The 15,234-nt window shown below is 45.4% G+C and overlaps 1 protein-coding gene across 1 annotated transcript in view; it reads right to left on the reverse strand.

Moving 5' to 3' along the window:
* KAT6A (lysine acetyltransferase 6A) overlaps positions 1-15,234 on the reverse strand; it is an 89,851-nt gene that overhangs the window by 8,184 nt on the left and 66,433 nt on the right. Inside the window, exons 13-16 of the mRNA XM_081869995.1 lie at positions 13,579-13,810; positions 4,346-4,553; positions 1,625-2,329; positions 169-466 (exon numbers count right to left, since the gene is read on the reverse strand). Coding sequence (XP_081726121.1) covers positions 169-466; positions 1,625-2,329; positions 4,346-4,553; positions 13,579-13,810 — 1,443 coding nt within the window. The remainder of the gene's footprint in view (positions 1-168; positions 467-1,624; positions 2,330-4,345; positions 4,554-13,578; positions 13,811-15,234) is intronic.

A 15,234-nucleotide genomic window follows, 5' to 3' on the forward strand; every position in this document is an offset into this window, starting at 1 on the left:
GTCTTTTCCCACATCCATGCTCTCCCCACCTTTTCTTCCCTAGTTGTCGCAGCTCATGTATTCCTGGGACTGGGCATCGAGTGCAGGGAGGGAGCAGTTAGCGACCTTTCTTATGGCAAGTTACACTGCACTGAAGCACCCACTGACAACTGTTCTTGAGAAACCTACCAGTGGCTTCGTCGGACTCCTCTCCACCCTGAGATCCTCTCTTGGAGGAGGGCCTGTGCCTGAGGGAGCCTTGGGGAGAGAGGCGACGAAGATATCCTCTTGGGAACAGTTCACTTTCTTCCTCATCCTCCTCGTCCTCCATCTCAAAGGTGGGCTCCAGTTGAGGCATGGGCCTTTCAGAATCAGAGTCCTCAAAAGGCTCATCCAGGACCTCAGTCGTTTCAGAGATGGTTTCTGTCACAACACTGCTGTTGTGATATTTGCGCTTGCGGACCCGCCTCTTCCGGGGAATGGGCTTCTGCACAAACAACCACAACCAAGTGACAGGTGGTTACATACAGCACAACTCAGTGAGGCAAGAGAGAGAAGCCCTATAGCATGCAGAGAGGAGACATCCGGGGAGGGCCACTGTCATTTCCTATGGCCACCAGCTGGGCTCACATTGGCCAGGACAGGAGGAGGGGAGGCGACTGGAGAACATGTCAGTACTCCAGTTTCAGGACTGGCATATTCCACCCCCTCCAGTGTCAAGGGTATGCCAGACCCCCCTCTGCACCTACCATCAAAATATGGATAGTAGAGAACTAACTGTAGCTGCAACGAAGAGGCCTTTGGAGACATTCTCTGCCCATAGAGAGAGGTCCTCAATATCCTAGGTTCCCCTAGGGCCCCCTTTCAAAGTCTAAACCTACTGCCTTTCCCTGGCACAAAGATAAACCTTTAAAAATGGATGGGGAATCTGGGGCCCACCTGATGTTGTGGGCCTACAACTCCCGTCATCCCTGATAACTGACTGGGCTGGCTGGGGCTGACAGGAATTGGAGTCCACCAACATCTGGAGGGCCACAGGCTTCCCACCCTTTCTCTAGAATATGCATCTCACAAATATGTAAGCAGCAATATGTGCATGCTGCAACAGCTGAGCAGAATAAACAAATGGAGTGCAGCAATGGGCTGAGATTTTGCTTCCTGAAAGCCTCTGCATTTGTTTAGAAAAAAGAAAAAGCAGCAAAGTTTCTGGCACTGTCTGATTTAACATGTGTTTGGAAGTATAGGCAATGGCTGCTAAAATCTCAGAAGCCAGAAGACCTGCTGGATAAGAGTCCCAATGGTTGTGAGTGGGATGTCAGTGCCCTGCATGTCTCTCCCTTAACTAGCAAAATGGGGGGGGGGGGTTTGAAAGTTCCCCCCCAGAACTGCTACTTGTAAAACAGTAAATTTGCAAAAAGCTAAATTACAAAATTAAGTTTTTCTGGGCTTATTATTATTAAAAGCATACACAGTCCTGAATATGATCACCTTCTTACACATGCACATAAAGCCTACAGACGCAATAGCTTTTCAGGAACCTATCCAGGGAATGAGAGAGGCTCAACAGGCAAGCAGAAGCTAACACAAGGAGAAAGCTCAAGGTTGTGTGCAGCTGCGGAGCAGACAGAAAGGGAGAAAGACATACCTTTCGCTTCAAGGTGGGTTTGGTGAGAACTGGTGGGGAAGTGGAGCAGGGGCTGACAGGCTCCTCCCCCTCCTCTTCGCTGCTCTCACTGAAATGCCTTGGCAGTGTCCTCTCACCCTCGCGGTGTGGCCGGGGTATTCGGTCGCACTCCTTGGAGAGTCTGCCTTTCAGGGGCTCGTGGGTCTTCAGCTGCCCTCTCCACACTTCGCTGTATCTCTGAGCCACTGAGGGCTTCTCCCCTTTGCCATACTGCCCATGGGAGATGGGGGACTTTTCCTCATCTTTGCCAAAGTGCCCCCGGGGAGCCGGGGACTTTTCCTCACATTTGCCACACTGTCCCTGGGAGGAAGTGGTTCTCTCTTCAGTCTCCCCAAATCTCTCTCGGGAAGCGGCCGCAGCTGCAGCCGCCGCAGCAGCCGCCGCCGCCTTTTCCTGACACTCCCCACAGCGACCTCCCCTGGCCATGGCTGACTTCTCCTCTAAAAGCAGTTTCAAATCCTTCTCTGCAAAGGACTCCCGCGGCTGTTTGTTCTTCCGACGGCCCCTCCGTGGCATCTGGTTGTTTGCAGGAAGACCAGCAAGGGGAAGACTTTGTTTGTTTGGCCGCACAGAATTGGCTGGAGAAACAATGTCTGGCTTTTTTTCACTCTCCAGAGGAAAGTAAGACTCTCTCTCTTTTTTCTCCCAGGATACAGATTTGATCACCTGGTATAAAGAAAAAAAGCAAGCTATTTTATTTAAGACTTTCTTGCAACTGTTACTTCCTACAGACATAAGGTTGCTGGGAAAGTTGGTTCTGCATTTAAAGTACCAGCTTGCAGCCAAAGATTGGAACAATCTTGATCTTTCCTTGATTCCACAACTCCTGGTCATAAAATCCATTTGAGTCTGATTTCATGCCCATTTTTAGCATCAAAACAGCCTCAGTTGCCCTGACTGATTGCCTTTATCAGAAGAGAGAGACCAAGAGGTGGGAACAACCCTTGATCTTTCAATGGCTTTTGCCATCACTGACCATAGTCTCATTTTGAAACAAATCAGGGGGTTGGGAGCTAGAGGCACTGTATTGCAGCAAATCTGCTTCTGCCTGCAGGGTCATTACCAGAAGGTAACACTAGAGGAATGTTGCTCAGCCCCATGAGTTCTGAGCTGTGGGGTCCCACAGGGTCCATTGTGTCTCATATGCTAATTCAACATTTATATGTTAATATCACACTGCTCTCTTCCTCTCCCTCCTTCCATCTAAATCAGCAAAAGCTGTGGGGTTGGACTGGTGCCTGGCTGAAGTGATAAGCTAGATATACTGAGACTAAACAGTGGGTGATTCTCGAGTCCAGAAATAAGGTAGACAGCTTGCACTGTCCCTTGAAGGAACAGGTTTGCAGTCCGAGAGCATTCCTGGATTCCAGCCAGGTGGCTTCTGCAGCTAGGAGTGATTGCACCCAAATTAGGCTGGTTTGTCAGCTATTAGCCTGACCTCAGTTGCCCATGCTCTAGTGACTGAATACAATCCAGAAGCTGCAGCTACAGCAGAAAAAGGTTGCTAGGTTGGTGAGTGGGGCAATTTGATAGGACCATGTGTCACTGGTCCAGAAAGTGCTTCACTGGCTGCCAGTCTGAATTTGTACCAGTAAACAAACCCTAAAGGGCTTGGGACCCAAGACAGCCTCCCTCAAAACCAACCACCTCAGGCCAGAAAACCATCAAAGCAGGCCCTTTCGGCAGTGCCACCCCTTCTGGGGACTTCCTGATTGATGTTGACCCACGGCAGGGCCTTCTCAGTACTGAAGTGATGGCCAAACTTGGCCCTCCAGCTGTTTTGGGACTACAACTCCCATTCATCCCTAGGTAACAGGACCAGTGGTCAAAGATGATGGGAATTGTAGTTCCAAAACAGCTGGAGGGCCAAATTTGGACATCACTGCAGTATTGGTTCCTCACTTATGGAACACCTTCCAAAGTATTCAGAAGGTTTTTAAAAAACCTATTTGACCAGGTATTTAATGGCTACAACATACTAATTTAATTTTCTAGCCTAATGTGTTTATATCCCACCCTTTGTCCAAGGAGCTCAAGGTGGTGTCCATGGTTCTCCCCCTAATATAATCTCCACAACAACCCTGTGAGGTAGATTACGCTGAGAGGCAAGGACTGGTCCAAGGTCATCCAGTGAGCTACATGGTGGGGGGTGGGGGGTGGGGTCTTGAACCTTGGTCTCCTGGGTCCTAGTCCAACACTCTAATCATTGCACCACTCTCTTCCTATTTCTAGCAACCTGGAAATTATTAGGTGTGAGGATACATGGCTGTTTTTAAACGTTCTCAGATGTTTTTAACATCTAAATATTTTGTTAGTTTTTGTGTTTTCTTGTTTGCCTCCCTGCACTCCTTTGGGAGGACGTACATTATCTATTTAAACAATAGATAATGGTTTGGGCTTAGGATAACAAAGTTTCATGTTTATTTGTTCCTACCCCACCTTTTCAAATAAAATTCCTCCCAATGTGGCATATGTAGAGGTAGGGCAAATTAATACAGGCTTGATGGAAAGATGAAGGGGATCCAATTTTCCCATTACATTCCTTAGCAACTCCAGCTGGCTTTTAGCCATCCGCACTTTTAAGCTACCATTCCATCCCTCTGCCATACGGGGCACACATGTGGCTGCTTTGCTAATTACTCCACAATTGCATGCATATATAAATATCTATTCCACACTGACCTCTACCTCTCTTTCCCTTTGCTGCTGCTGCTGCTCTTCATTTTCCCCATCTTCAGCTTCTTCTTCTTCATCCTCTGAAACCACTGAGTTTGAGACAATGACAGGAGTCCAGCGTAGGCATTCTGGATCTACAACTACAGGCCGGAGATTCAGTTTCAGCTTTGCCATGTGGTCTTGGATAAGCTTCTCCCGCCGGACAATCACAAATCTGAGAATGAGGAAAAAATGATTCAGCCAAATTTTGACGTTTAAGTACAGGTAACAAACGTACGGATACAGGGAGGAACAGTGACCAGCAGGAGGATGCGCAAAAGACTGTCACATTACTAAGCAGCTGCCATAGTCTGTTGCATCAAGAAGCAAACAGATCAAAACAGCATTTGAGGTGCACAAATAGGTTAAAGTCAGCTCCAAAATTCCTATAGTGACTCGTGTTACAGGTAGGTAGCCACGTTTGTCTGCTGTAGTCGAAACAAAATAAAAGAATTTCTTCCAGCAGCACCTTAGAGACCAATTAAGCTCATACCAATAGCAAACTTAGTTGGTCTCCAAAGTGCTGCTGGAAGAAATTCTTTTATTTTGTTTCGACTACGGTGACTCGTGAAGTTTTGAAAAAAAGTTGTGTAGGACATTTCTTTCTCACTTCCGTTTTAAACTTGCAGCCCAGAATCAAACTGAGATGACACTAGAACTGATGCAGAGTGCAAGGTAGTGAAGAATCATTAAAGGCAGCTAAGCATCTGTTGCAGGAAAAGAAAATATATCTACCAGTTTTTCTGGCTTCTTGTGCCTCAGGCTGAAGGCATTGGAAGGCTCTTAGTGCCTTGGCTGAAACTGCAACAATCTCAAAACCCAAAATCCTGCAATGCAATGATTGTGTTTTAGCAATAAAAATAAGCTCCAAAGCCAAAAAGCTTGAGCTGAGCTTCCGAATCTCAGGTTTGATTTAATAAAATGCACATTTCTATCCCTATTGTTTGAAAATGCGCTGATGTCTCAGAAATCAAAGTAAATCAGCATATTAATCACATGGTAGTGTTTATATCCCCTTGCAATGCTAAAATTATAGTAAATAAAAGAAACATGCAAATTTGATTGATCTGCAGGATTTAGAACAATTACAGAATTCAGCTGCTTTTGGTGGAGAATTCTGATTGCCTGAGTACAGAATTACTTTTTAGTTAGCCTTAATTATGAGAATAAGCAATTGCGTTTTCAGCAGAAGTGACAGATTTAGTTTGCTTCAGTGGGGCTTGTACTCTTCTGTTCAATGTACTCAACACAAGGTCTGTACATGTTATGAAAATGCTCCCTGTTGTCATTAGCTATGCTGGAGGGTGGAGGGAGCAGTTGGACAAGGCACTGAATGCCTGCACTGTGACTACTAGAAATTTTGGGACAGACAGATGAAGAAAATACTAGAGAATGTTTCAGCTATATGGGATCACTGGTCTTACCTGAAAGGAATTTCTCTATGCATGTAAATATAGTCTCAGTTGAGATGTGAGCTGCCCCTAGTGTTTTATGGCATAAACACAAATTGTTTCAAAAGCAGTTAAATTCTCTCTTTCCCTCTGTAGCACTAGTTTTTGTTCATGACAAAGCTTAAGAGCAGAAATGTTACACAAAAGAAACAAAAACACAGACAAGCATTCAACTGCACAAACGACATTGATCCCATGACAAACTCACACCCCAGTAGGCACTGTAAAATATAGAGTGCAGCCCAGAGAGACCATCATTACATGCACAGATATTTTTTTCAGTTAAGACCAGCAGTCCCTTCTCTTGTGCATGTAAGATGGTCTCAGATGGAGTGTCCAAAACTGTACCCATGTAGGGAAGGCTTTAGCTGCCTATTGGTCTAGGAGTCCGTGCTGCAGCACTTTTCTCCCCAAAGCTGCCTCAGCCAAGGCATATAAATCCATTTTGTAGTGCTTTGTAAATGTGTAGCAACCTCCTGAAGAGGTCTGCTCATTTGGCCCCTGCCCAGTAGCTGAGTGTGCAGTAATTTTAGATGGTGGCATCAAGTGCAACACATTATATGGCATATTTATTCAGACCCTAACTCACTAAGACCAAGTGGAATTTGAAACTCTCTTTCCTAATCTATTTGCATGAGAAGATGCAAATAATGACTGTCTAAATGGCTTTGTACATGCAATGTGAATCTTCAAAGATCTTCTCACATCCAGAGAGTGTCATGCCTTCTCTGTAGGATGTTCAGGTGAAGGACAAAAAGTTGAAAGAATGAGCTCTTACAGTCCATGAAAATGTGTATTGATTTTCAGACTAAAAGAAGAATCAGTCTGTAATACTACTTGGTCTTGATACAGTACATAAAGGTGTTTGGCTACCGATAGTGTATTCAGTTGAGAAACTTGCCTTGCTGAAGTAACAGTGTTAAGAAATACAACCTTAATTGGTAACAAACGTAGAGACTGATTTTAAATGTTTAAATGCTGGTCATTGCAGAGTCTTTAGCTCTGTATGCAATTCCACCTGGGGTACAGGTGGATTTATTATTGTAGCCTCTTTAAGAAACTAAGGAAAGGAAGAGCACCTAAAGAAACCTCCTGAATGTCAGACAAGACAGACCACGATGCTGATGACAATCTTCACAATGTGTTGGGGTGTAAGTCCTTTTGGGGGGGGGGGAGAGACAGAAAATCTCTAATGCTAGCCCTATCCTGCTGCACTCGATTCTGCTTGCACCTGTGCAGAAATGCTGACGATGCTGAACGATAAACACAAAGGCTAGAATGGTATTCACCAAATCTGAAAGCAGGCACTTGTGTTCACTTCATAGAATCACAGAATCATAGAGTTGGAAGAGACCACAAGGGCCATCAAGTCCAACCCCCTGCCAAGCAGGAAACACCATCAGAGCACTCCTGACATATGGTTGTCAAGCCTCTGCTTAAAGACCTCCAAAGAAGGAGACTCCACCACACTCCTTGGCAGCAAATTCCACTGTCAAACAGCTCTTACTGTCAGGAAGTTCTTCCTAATGTTTAGGTGGAATCTTCTTTCTTGTAGTTTGGAACCATTACTCCGTGTCCGCTTCTCTGGAGCAGCAGAAAACAACCTTTCTCCCTCCTCTATGTGACATCCTTTTATATATTTGAACATGGCTATCATATCACCCCTTAACCTCCTCTTCTCCAGGCTAAACATGCCCAGCTCCCTTAGCCGTTCCTTATAAGGCATCGTTTCCAGGCCTTTGACCATTTTGGTTGCCCTCGTCTGGACACGTTCCAGTTTATCAGTGTCCTTCTTGAACTGTGGTGCCCAGAACTGGACACAGTACTCCAGGTGAGGTCTGACCAGAGCAGAATACAGTGGCACTATTACTTCCCTTGATCTAGATGCTATACTCCTATTGATGCAGCCCAGAATTGCATTGGCTTTTTTAGCTGCCGCGTCACACTGTTGGCTCATGTCAAGTTTGTGGTCAACCAAGACTCCTAGATCCTTTTCACATGTACTGCTCTCAAGCCAGGTGTCACCCATCTTGTATTTGTGCCTCTCATTTTTTTTGCCCAAGTGCAATACTTTACATTTCTCCCTGTTAAAATTCATCTTTGTTTTGGCCCAGTTCTCTAATCTGTCAAGGTCGTTCTGAAGTGTGATCCTGTCCTCTGGGGTGTTAGCCACCCCTCCCAGTTTGGTGTCATCTGCAGATTTGATCAGGATGCCCTTGAAACCATCATCCAAGTCGTTGATAAAGATGCTGAATAAGACCGGGCCCAAGACAGAACCCTGTGGCACCCCACTAGTCACTCTTCTCCAGGATGAAGAGGAACCATTGATGAGCACCCTTTGGGTTCGGTCAGTCAGCCAGTTACAAATCCACTGAGTGGTAGCATAGTCAAGACCGCATTTTACCAGCTTCTTTACAAGAATATCATGGGGCACCTTGTCAAATGCCTTGCTGAAATCAAGGTAGGCTACATCCACTGCGTTCCCTTCATCTACCAGGCTTGTAATTCTGTCAAAAAACGAGATCAGGTTAGTCTGACATGACTTATTTTTCAGAAATCCATGCTGACTATTGGTGATCACAGCATTCCTTTCTAGGTGCTCACAGACTGTTTGCTTAATGATCTGCGCCAGAATCTTCCCTGGTATTGATGTCAGACTGACTGGGCGGTAATTATTTGGGTCCTCTCTTTTCCCCTTTTGGAAATATTTTGAAATATTTTGAAAACAACATTTGCCCTCCTCCAGTCTGCCGGGACTTCGCCTGTTCTCCAGGAATTCTCAAAGATGACTGCCAGTGGTTCTGAGATCACATCTGCCAGTTCTTTTAATACTCTTGGATGCAGTTCATCTGGCCCTGGAGACTTGAATACATCTAAACTAGCCAAGTATTCTTGTACTATCTCCTTAGTTATTCTGGGCTGTGTTTCCTCTGCTGAATCATTTGCTCCAAATTCTTCAGGTCGGGCATTGTTTTCTTTATCGGAGAAAACTGAGGCAAAGAAGGCATTGAGGAGTTCAGCCCTTTCTGTGTCCCCTGTTTGCATTTCACCATCTTCTCCTCTGAGTGACCCCACTGTTTCTTTGTTCTTCCTTTTGCTACGAACATACCCATAAAAGCCTTTTTTGTTGCTTTTAACCTCTCTAGCAAGCCTGAGTTCATTCTGTGCTTTAGCTTTTCTGACTTTGTGTCTACACGTGCTGGCTATTTGTTTGAATTCCTCTTTGGTGGTTTCCCCCCTTTTCCATTTTTTGTACACATCCTTTTTTAATCTTAACTCAGTTAAAAGTTCTTTAGATAGCCACCCTGGCTTCTTTAGGCACCTTCCATGTTTCCATCTCATTGGTATTGCCTGAAGTTGTGCTTTTACTATCTCCCTCTTAACAAACTCCCAGCCATCATGAACTCCCTTTCCTTTTAGTAATTACTGTCCATGGGATCTCACCCACCACTTCCCTAAGTTTTATGAAGTCGGCTTTCTTAAAGTCAAGAAATTGAGTCCTAGTATGCTTGGCTGTTCCTTTCCACTGTATAGTAAACTTCAGAAGAGCATGATCACTCGCGCCTAATGATCCTTCCACTTCTACCCCACTAACCAGGTCATCAACATTGGTTAGGACCAGATCTAAAATGGCTGTTCCTCTTGTTGCTTCTCCCACTTTCTGGACAACGAAGTTGTCTGCAAGGCCAGTGAGGAATCTGTTTGACCTTATGCTCTTGGCTGAGTTTGACATCCAAAAAATATCCGGGTAATTGAAGTCCCCATTACTACTATCTCCCTTCCTTTTGCATGCTTGGCCATCTGTTCTAGGAAGGCATCATCTATGTCCTCCGTTTGGCTTGGGGATCTATAGTAAACTCCCACAATGAGGTCTCTGTTATGCTCCTCTCCCTTAATTTTGACCCAAATGCTCTCACTTTGGCTTTGAGGTTCTAAATCTTGGATCTCTTCACAGGTATACACATCCCTGACATATAACACCACTCCTCCTCCTTTCTTGTCTGGTCTGTTTCTCTGAAATAGATTGTATCCATCCATTATTACATTCCAATCGTGGGACTTATCCCACCAGGTTTCAGTGATGCCTATTATGTCATATTTAGTTTGCTGTACCAAGAGCTCAAGCTCATCTTGTTTATTTCCCATGCTTTGCGCATTAGTGTACAGATATTGAAGTCCATTAATCATTCCCCTGTGTCTCTTATTTAAGGATTTTTCCTCCCACCACTAGGTCTGCGTGCTGTTTGCTCCATTTGGTCTATGACATTTGGATGATCATCTTCATCAATTGATAGACTCCTACCTTCAGGAGCACTGTCTCCCTCCCCCACATTAGTCAGTTTAAAGCCCTCCTGATGAGCTTTCTGAGATATTTGGCAAAAACATTCCTCCCAACCGTTGTGAGGTACAGCCCATCGCTTGCCAGAAGTCCATCTTCAAGAAACTGCAGTCCGTGATCTAAGAATCCAAACCATTCCTGTTTACACCATTTGCGAAGCCAGCTGTTCACTTCCACTATTTTTCCCTCTCTCCCTGGGCCACGTCGTTCAACTGGGAGGACAGATGAGATGACAATTTGTGCATTTAATTGCTTCAATTTGCTGCCCAGAGCCTCGTAGTCTCTTTTGATCTTCTGGAGGCTATTGCTTGCAGTGTCATTGGTTCCCACATGAACCAAGAGGAAGGGGTATTTGTCAGTGGGTTTTATGATTCCTTGCAGTCGTTCAGTTACATCTTGGATCTTAGCCCCGGGGAGACAGCACACTTCCCGAGACATCTTGTCAGGCCCACAGATCACTGCTTCTGTTCCCCTCAGTAGGGAATCCCCTATCACCACTACACGCCTCCTCTTAGGTTTGGTCGGGGTTCTTCCGTGAGCTGTCCGTTCCAAGGTCGCCTGCACATTCCCTGAGGACTGACTTTGCTGCTCGTCTTCGTATACCTGATCAACTGCAATGAGGGAGAGATCCTCAAATGGAGTCTGCTCTTCGTCTTCCATGGTAGGGGAGAGGACCTCAAAGCGATTGTGTATTTCTAAACAATCAGAGTGAACTTCTTTGAGTCACGTTTCTCCATATATCTGGCTCCTGTGTTGGTGAACTAGCCACCTTCTCAGGGGAGTCCCCTGTCTCCTCCTTGGTGGAGACGGTGTGCTCTGTTGCTTCCAAGAAGAGCTCCAGCTCTCTAATTCTTTGGAGCGTAGCTACACATTCCTCCAGTTGCTGGACTTTGTCTTTTAAGAGGGCAATCAACATGCAATTGCTGCAGGTAAAGCTGCCTGCAACCTTTGGCAAGATGGCAAACATTGCGCAGGAATGGGTTCACTTCGTCAGGTTCAACCACAAAAGGTGTTGAGGAAGCAATGACCCTTGTGACAGAACGTTGCATCTTCCTGGAAGATGCCAGGTGGTCACAGCCAGTGGGACAACCTCTGAGAAACAAGGTCTCCTTCGCCAATTCCCTTTGAAGAACTGTCTGACATTGCCTTCTCAGCGGCTCATCCTCTGACAAAGCCTCATCAAGGATTGTGAAAACTGCTGTGCCCTCTCAATGCCACCACTGGACAAGGATTGAGACTGGGGCTTCTGCAGGGGCTTCCCTGCCATTACTTCTCTGCCTTTACACACCGACTGCTCCCACAAAAGGCAGTGGCAGCTGACCTGGGGTGAGCTAGCTAAGCCCTGATAAGTTCACAAACAGTGGCTACTGCCTACCTAGGAAGCACCAGAACTGCAGTTGCTGCCGACATGAAGCCTTTCATGCTCGGTCCCCTCAGGGATCCACATAATGGCAGCAGTTAAATTAGATGTTATGCTTGCTGCCACAGATGCTTCCAGGTCTCTTGTGTGCTGGTGCTTCCTTATTAACTTCCATGCTGCTACTGCAGGCAGTGACAGTCTCTAATTATCCCCCCCCCCCAAGCCAGAAAAGATATGGGGCAAAAATAACCGCAACATGGGAGACAGGATTGTAGGGAGACAGACTGTTAAAAAACCAGGAAGAACTGAACAGACACAAAATAGTGGGGTGGGTTTTTGTTTTTTTGTATTTAAGCAGCACATGGGGAGGAAAATGGGATGGGCCTAAACTTAAACAGAACATGTGCAGAAGGCGGCAACCAAGATGATCAAGGGTCTGGAAACCAAGCCTTCTGAGGAGTGGTTGAAGGAGCTGGGTATGTTTAGCATGGAAAAGAAGAGACTGAGAAGAGATATGAGAGCCCTCTTCAAATATCTCAAGGGCTGCCACGTGGAAGATGGAGCAAGCTTGTTTTCTCCTGCTCAAGAGGAGCAATGGCTTCAAGTTACAAGAAAGGAGATTCCATCAAGAAGAACTTTCTAACAGTAAGAGCTGTTTGACAGTGGAACATACTCCCTCAGGAGGTTGCAGACCCTCTTTCCTTGGAGGTTTTTAAGCAGAGGTTGGATGGCCATCTGACATGGATTCTTTAGCAGATATTCCTGCATTGCAGGAGGTTGGACTTGATGACACTCGGGTCCCTGCCAACACAATTCTATGATTCTATGGAAAAGGTAAAAAACAGACTGTTATAGAAGAGTGGCAGATGAAAATGATGGACTTTGCGGAACTGGTGAAGCTGACGGGGGAAATCCAAAACTAGCATGACCAAGTATTTTATTTTTAAATGGAAAATAAAAATTATTTTTTTAAAAAATGGACTGTTAAATCACACACACAAACAGTTCACACTGAGTGAGCCCAACACACACCAGGGGAAAACTATTTCCTTAATAGGCAAGTCACACATACTCCAAGGGGCCCAGCCCACCATAAACTCCTCAACACCACAATCACAGCAGGCAATGCCAACAAGTAAGAGAAAAGAGGAGCTTCAGAGTCAGCAAAAAAGACACGAGGGACTGGCTTCAGCAGTGGCTTGAGTCAGGGAAGAATTAAAACTGGCGCTTCAGAGGAAGAGAAACTGTTTAACTGCCTTTAAGCAAGTCAGTGTTTGCACCATCAAGCACTAGGCACTAGGCTGAGTTCATGCCCCACCTGAGACCATCTTGCTTGCATGGGAGAATGTCCCCATCCCTCTACAGAGGGCTGTGATTTTCATTAGCCTGCTTTGATATTACTTTTGATCCACCTTGAAAAGATCCATATCCTGAAATGCAGAATATGACTATACAGTGGTGCCCCGCAAGACGAACGCCTCGCAAGACGGAAAACCCGCTAGACGAAAGGGTTTTCCGTTTTGGAGGCGCTTCGCAAAACGAATTTCCCTATGGGCTTGCTTCGCAAGACGAAAATGTATTGCGAGTTCCTGCGGGGTTTTTTCCCTCCCCCCCCCTTTTTCTAAGCAGCTAAGCCGCTTATCAGCTGATCCGCTAAGCTGATAAGCTGCTAAAAGCCGCTAAAGCGCTAATAGTGCTAATCCGCTAAGCTGTCAATGGGCTTGCTTCACAAGACGAAAAAAACGCTATACGAAGAGACTCACGGAACGGATTAATTTCGTCTTGCGAGGCACCACTGTAGTAAATAAATTATGCAATCCCTCTGCTTCCCACATTCTAAAATTGCCCTCACTTTAAAAGCAGTGTACCAGAACAATAAGGGTTAGAAATTTGGATGATTTGGGTTTCTGTCCCCCTTAAGAGGAAGCAGAGTTTTACACCCAAAACTACTGCACTTTTGCAGTGCTTCCACAGAAATCTACCATTGGGCACAGCCATGTCTTTAATTATGACCCTGCCATTTCTGGCCCTCCAATTCTACGATGCTCACTGATCATTTCGGAAATCAAGCATTCGCAGGTGATGCAGGGTGGAAGTGATGTCTTGAGGGCAGATGCCAGTCAGCTTGCTTAGCTTCTTGATGCTGAGCTGCTTGTCATTTTGGTGATAAAGGCACTCCAAGATTACGCTTTTCCAATAAGCCATGTAAGAGAGACGACCCAAATCTGACAGCGGCTTCTCTGGGGATCCTGCTTGGCCTTCACGCTTTGATAGGAGATAACCTGAGAGAAAGCAGAAAACACTTAGGACTGGGCTCTGTAGGGAAGCCAGCCTGCCCTGTGTGAGTGTCTGCTCCTAATTCAGCTATAGGGTCAGGCACTCTGACCGGAATTTAAGTCAACAAAAACAGCCGTGGCTCTCAGACAGGACCCAGAAGCTCTTCTCTCCAGAGGTCACCAGCATTTCCCGCCCCCTTCCACACAGAGGTAGCCACCTGTACAAGGAGATACATGATTCTAATCTGTGCTGAAGGCATTTTGAATTTTTCAGAAACATGGACAGAAATGTAGAACACCCTCCAATTAAGACCTTTGATTTCGGAAAAGGTCAACCAATCCCCCCCAGCCACCAAGAAGTGTTTCAGCACCAATTCCCATGGGATCATGGAAGCAAACGCTGGTAAATCAGTGGGAAAGGTCTTGCAGGCTTCACTACTTCTGACTGTAATTGGTTATAAACAGTGCCACTAGGTGGCAGATTTTTTCTATTACAGTGAAAAAAGTGAAACTTGCAAAAAAATCTTGCAGAGCAGAGCTCCTGCTGTTCAGGGTTGTGGTCAAGAAATCATGGCCTTTCCCCCTGCTCCCCCCCCCCAATGGCCACAGTTGCCACTAAGCCTTCTCATTCTTCACCCAGTTGTTTGGGGAATTTCCCTCCTCCTTTTTGTTCCCCACCCTCTATTGATTGTTTGCCTTTCTGCAAACCTTAAGGTTTCCTCCCTCTTCCTAAAGCATACCTCTCTCTTGTTTTTTAGCAGCTCCATTTTGGCCATCATCCCGTTGGCACTTGCCAGCTGAGCTTGCTATGAGAGGCAAGGACAGATAGGTGGGGCCTCCAAACGGCCACAACCAATGACATGACCAAACCACTTTAGACCATCCTAATGAAGCAGTTGCTAATAGAGGATGTGCGTGAACTCTATCATTGTTAATTAGGGAAATTAGATGTTCCAAGAATTATTTCAAACATAAATGGCACCTTGTATTATTAGGTGCCCAAATAATGGGCACTGTAACTCTGAACAGGGGAACACATTATGTATTACTGGAAATTAAGAGCAATTTTACAGGACAAGAAATGTATATTCTGTATAGGTATGCTCAAAACAACAACGCATACCTCTGTGGACAGGGAATCCAAACATATTTTGATCCCATTTTCTGGCAAACTCCCTCTAGGTCAACACAAGATGGTTTTGGAACTGGAAATCCAGGCACGTCTTTATCTCAATGCTTAATTTATCCAGAGTATTTTGGTCAAATTACGTTTTCTTGGCCCTCTTACTATTTTTAGTACTTCCCACAGTACTTCTCTCTTTCACTCCTGCTGTGTGAACACAGGGCTGACTCTGTGAATTCACTCATTCTTGCTAGATCCAGAATACAACTATTAACAACTGACTCACTTTTTAATCAGACATGTTATT

The sequence above is a fragment of the Podarcis erhardii genome (genome assembly GCF_964252035.2).
Source record: "Podarcis erhardii genome assembly, chromosome: 7".
Lineage (NCBI taxonomy): Eukaryota > Metazoa > Chordata > Lepidosauria > Squamata > Lacertidae > Podarcis > Podarcis erhardii.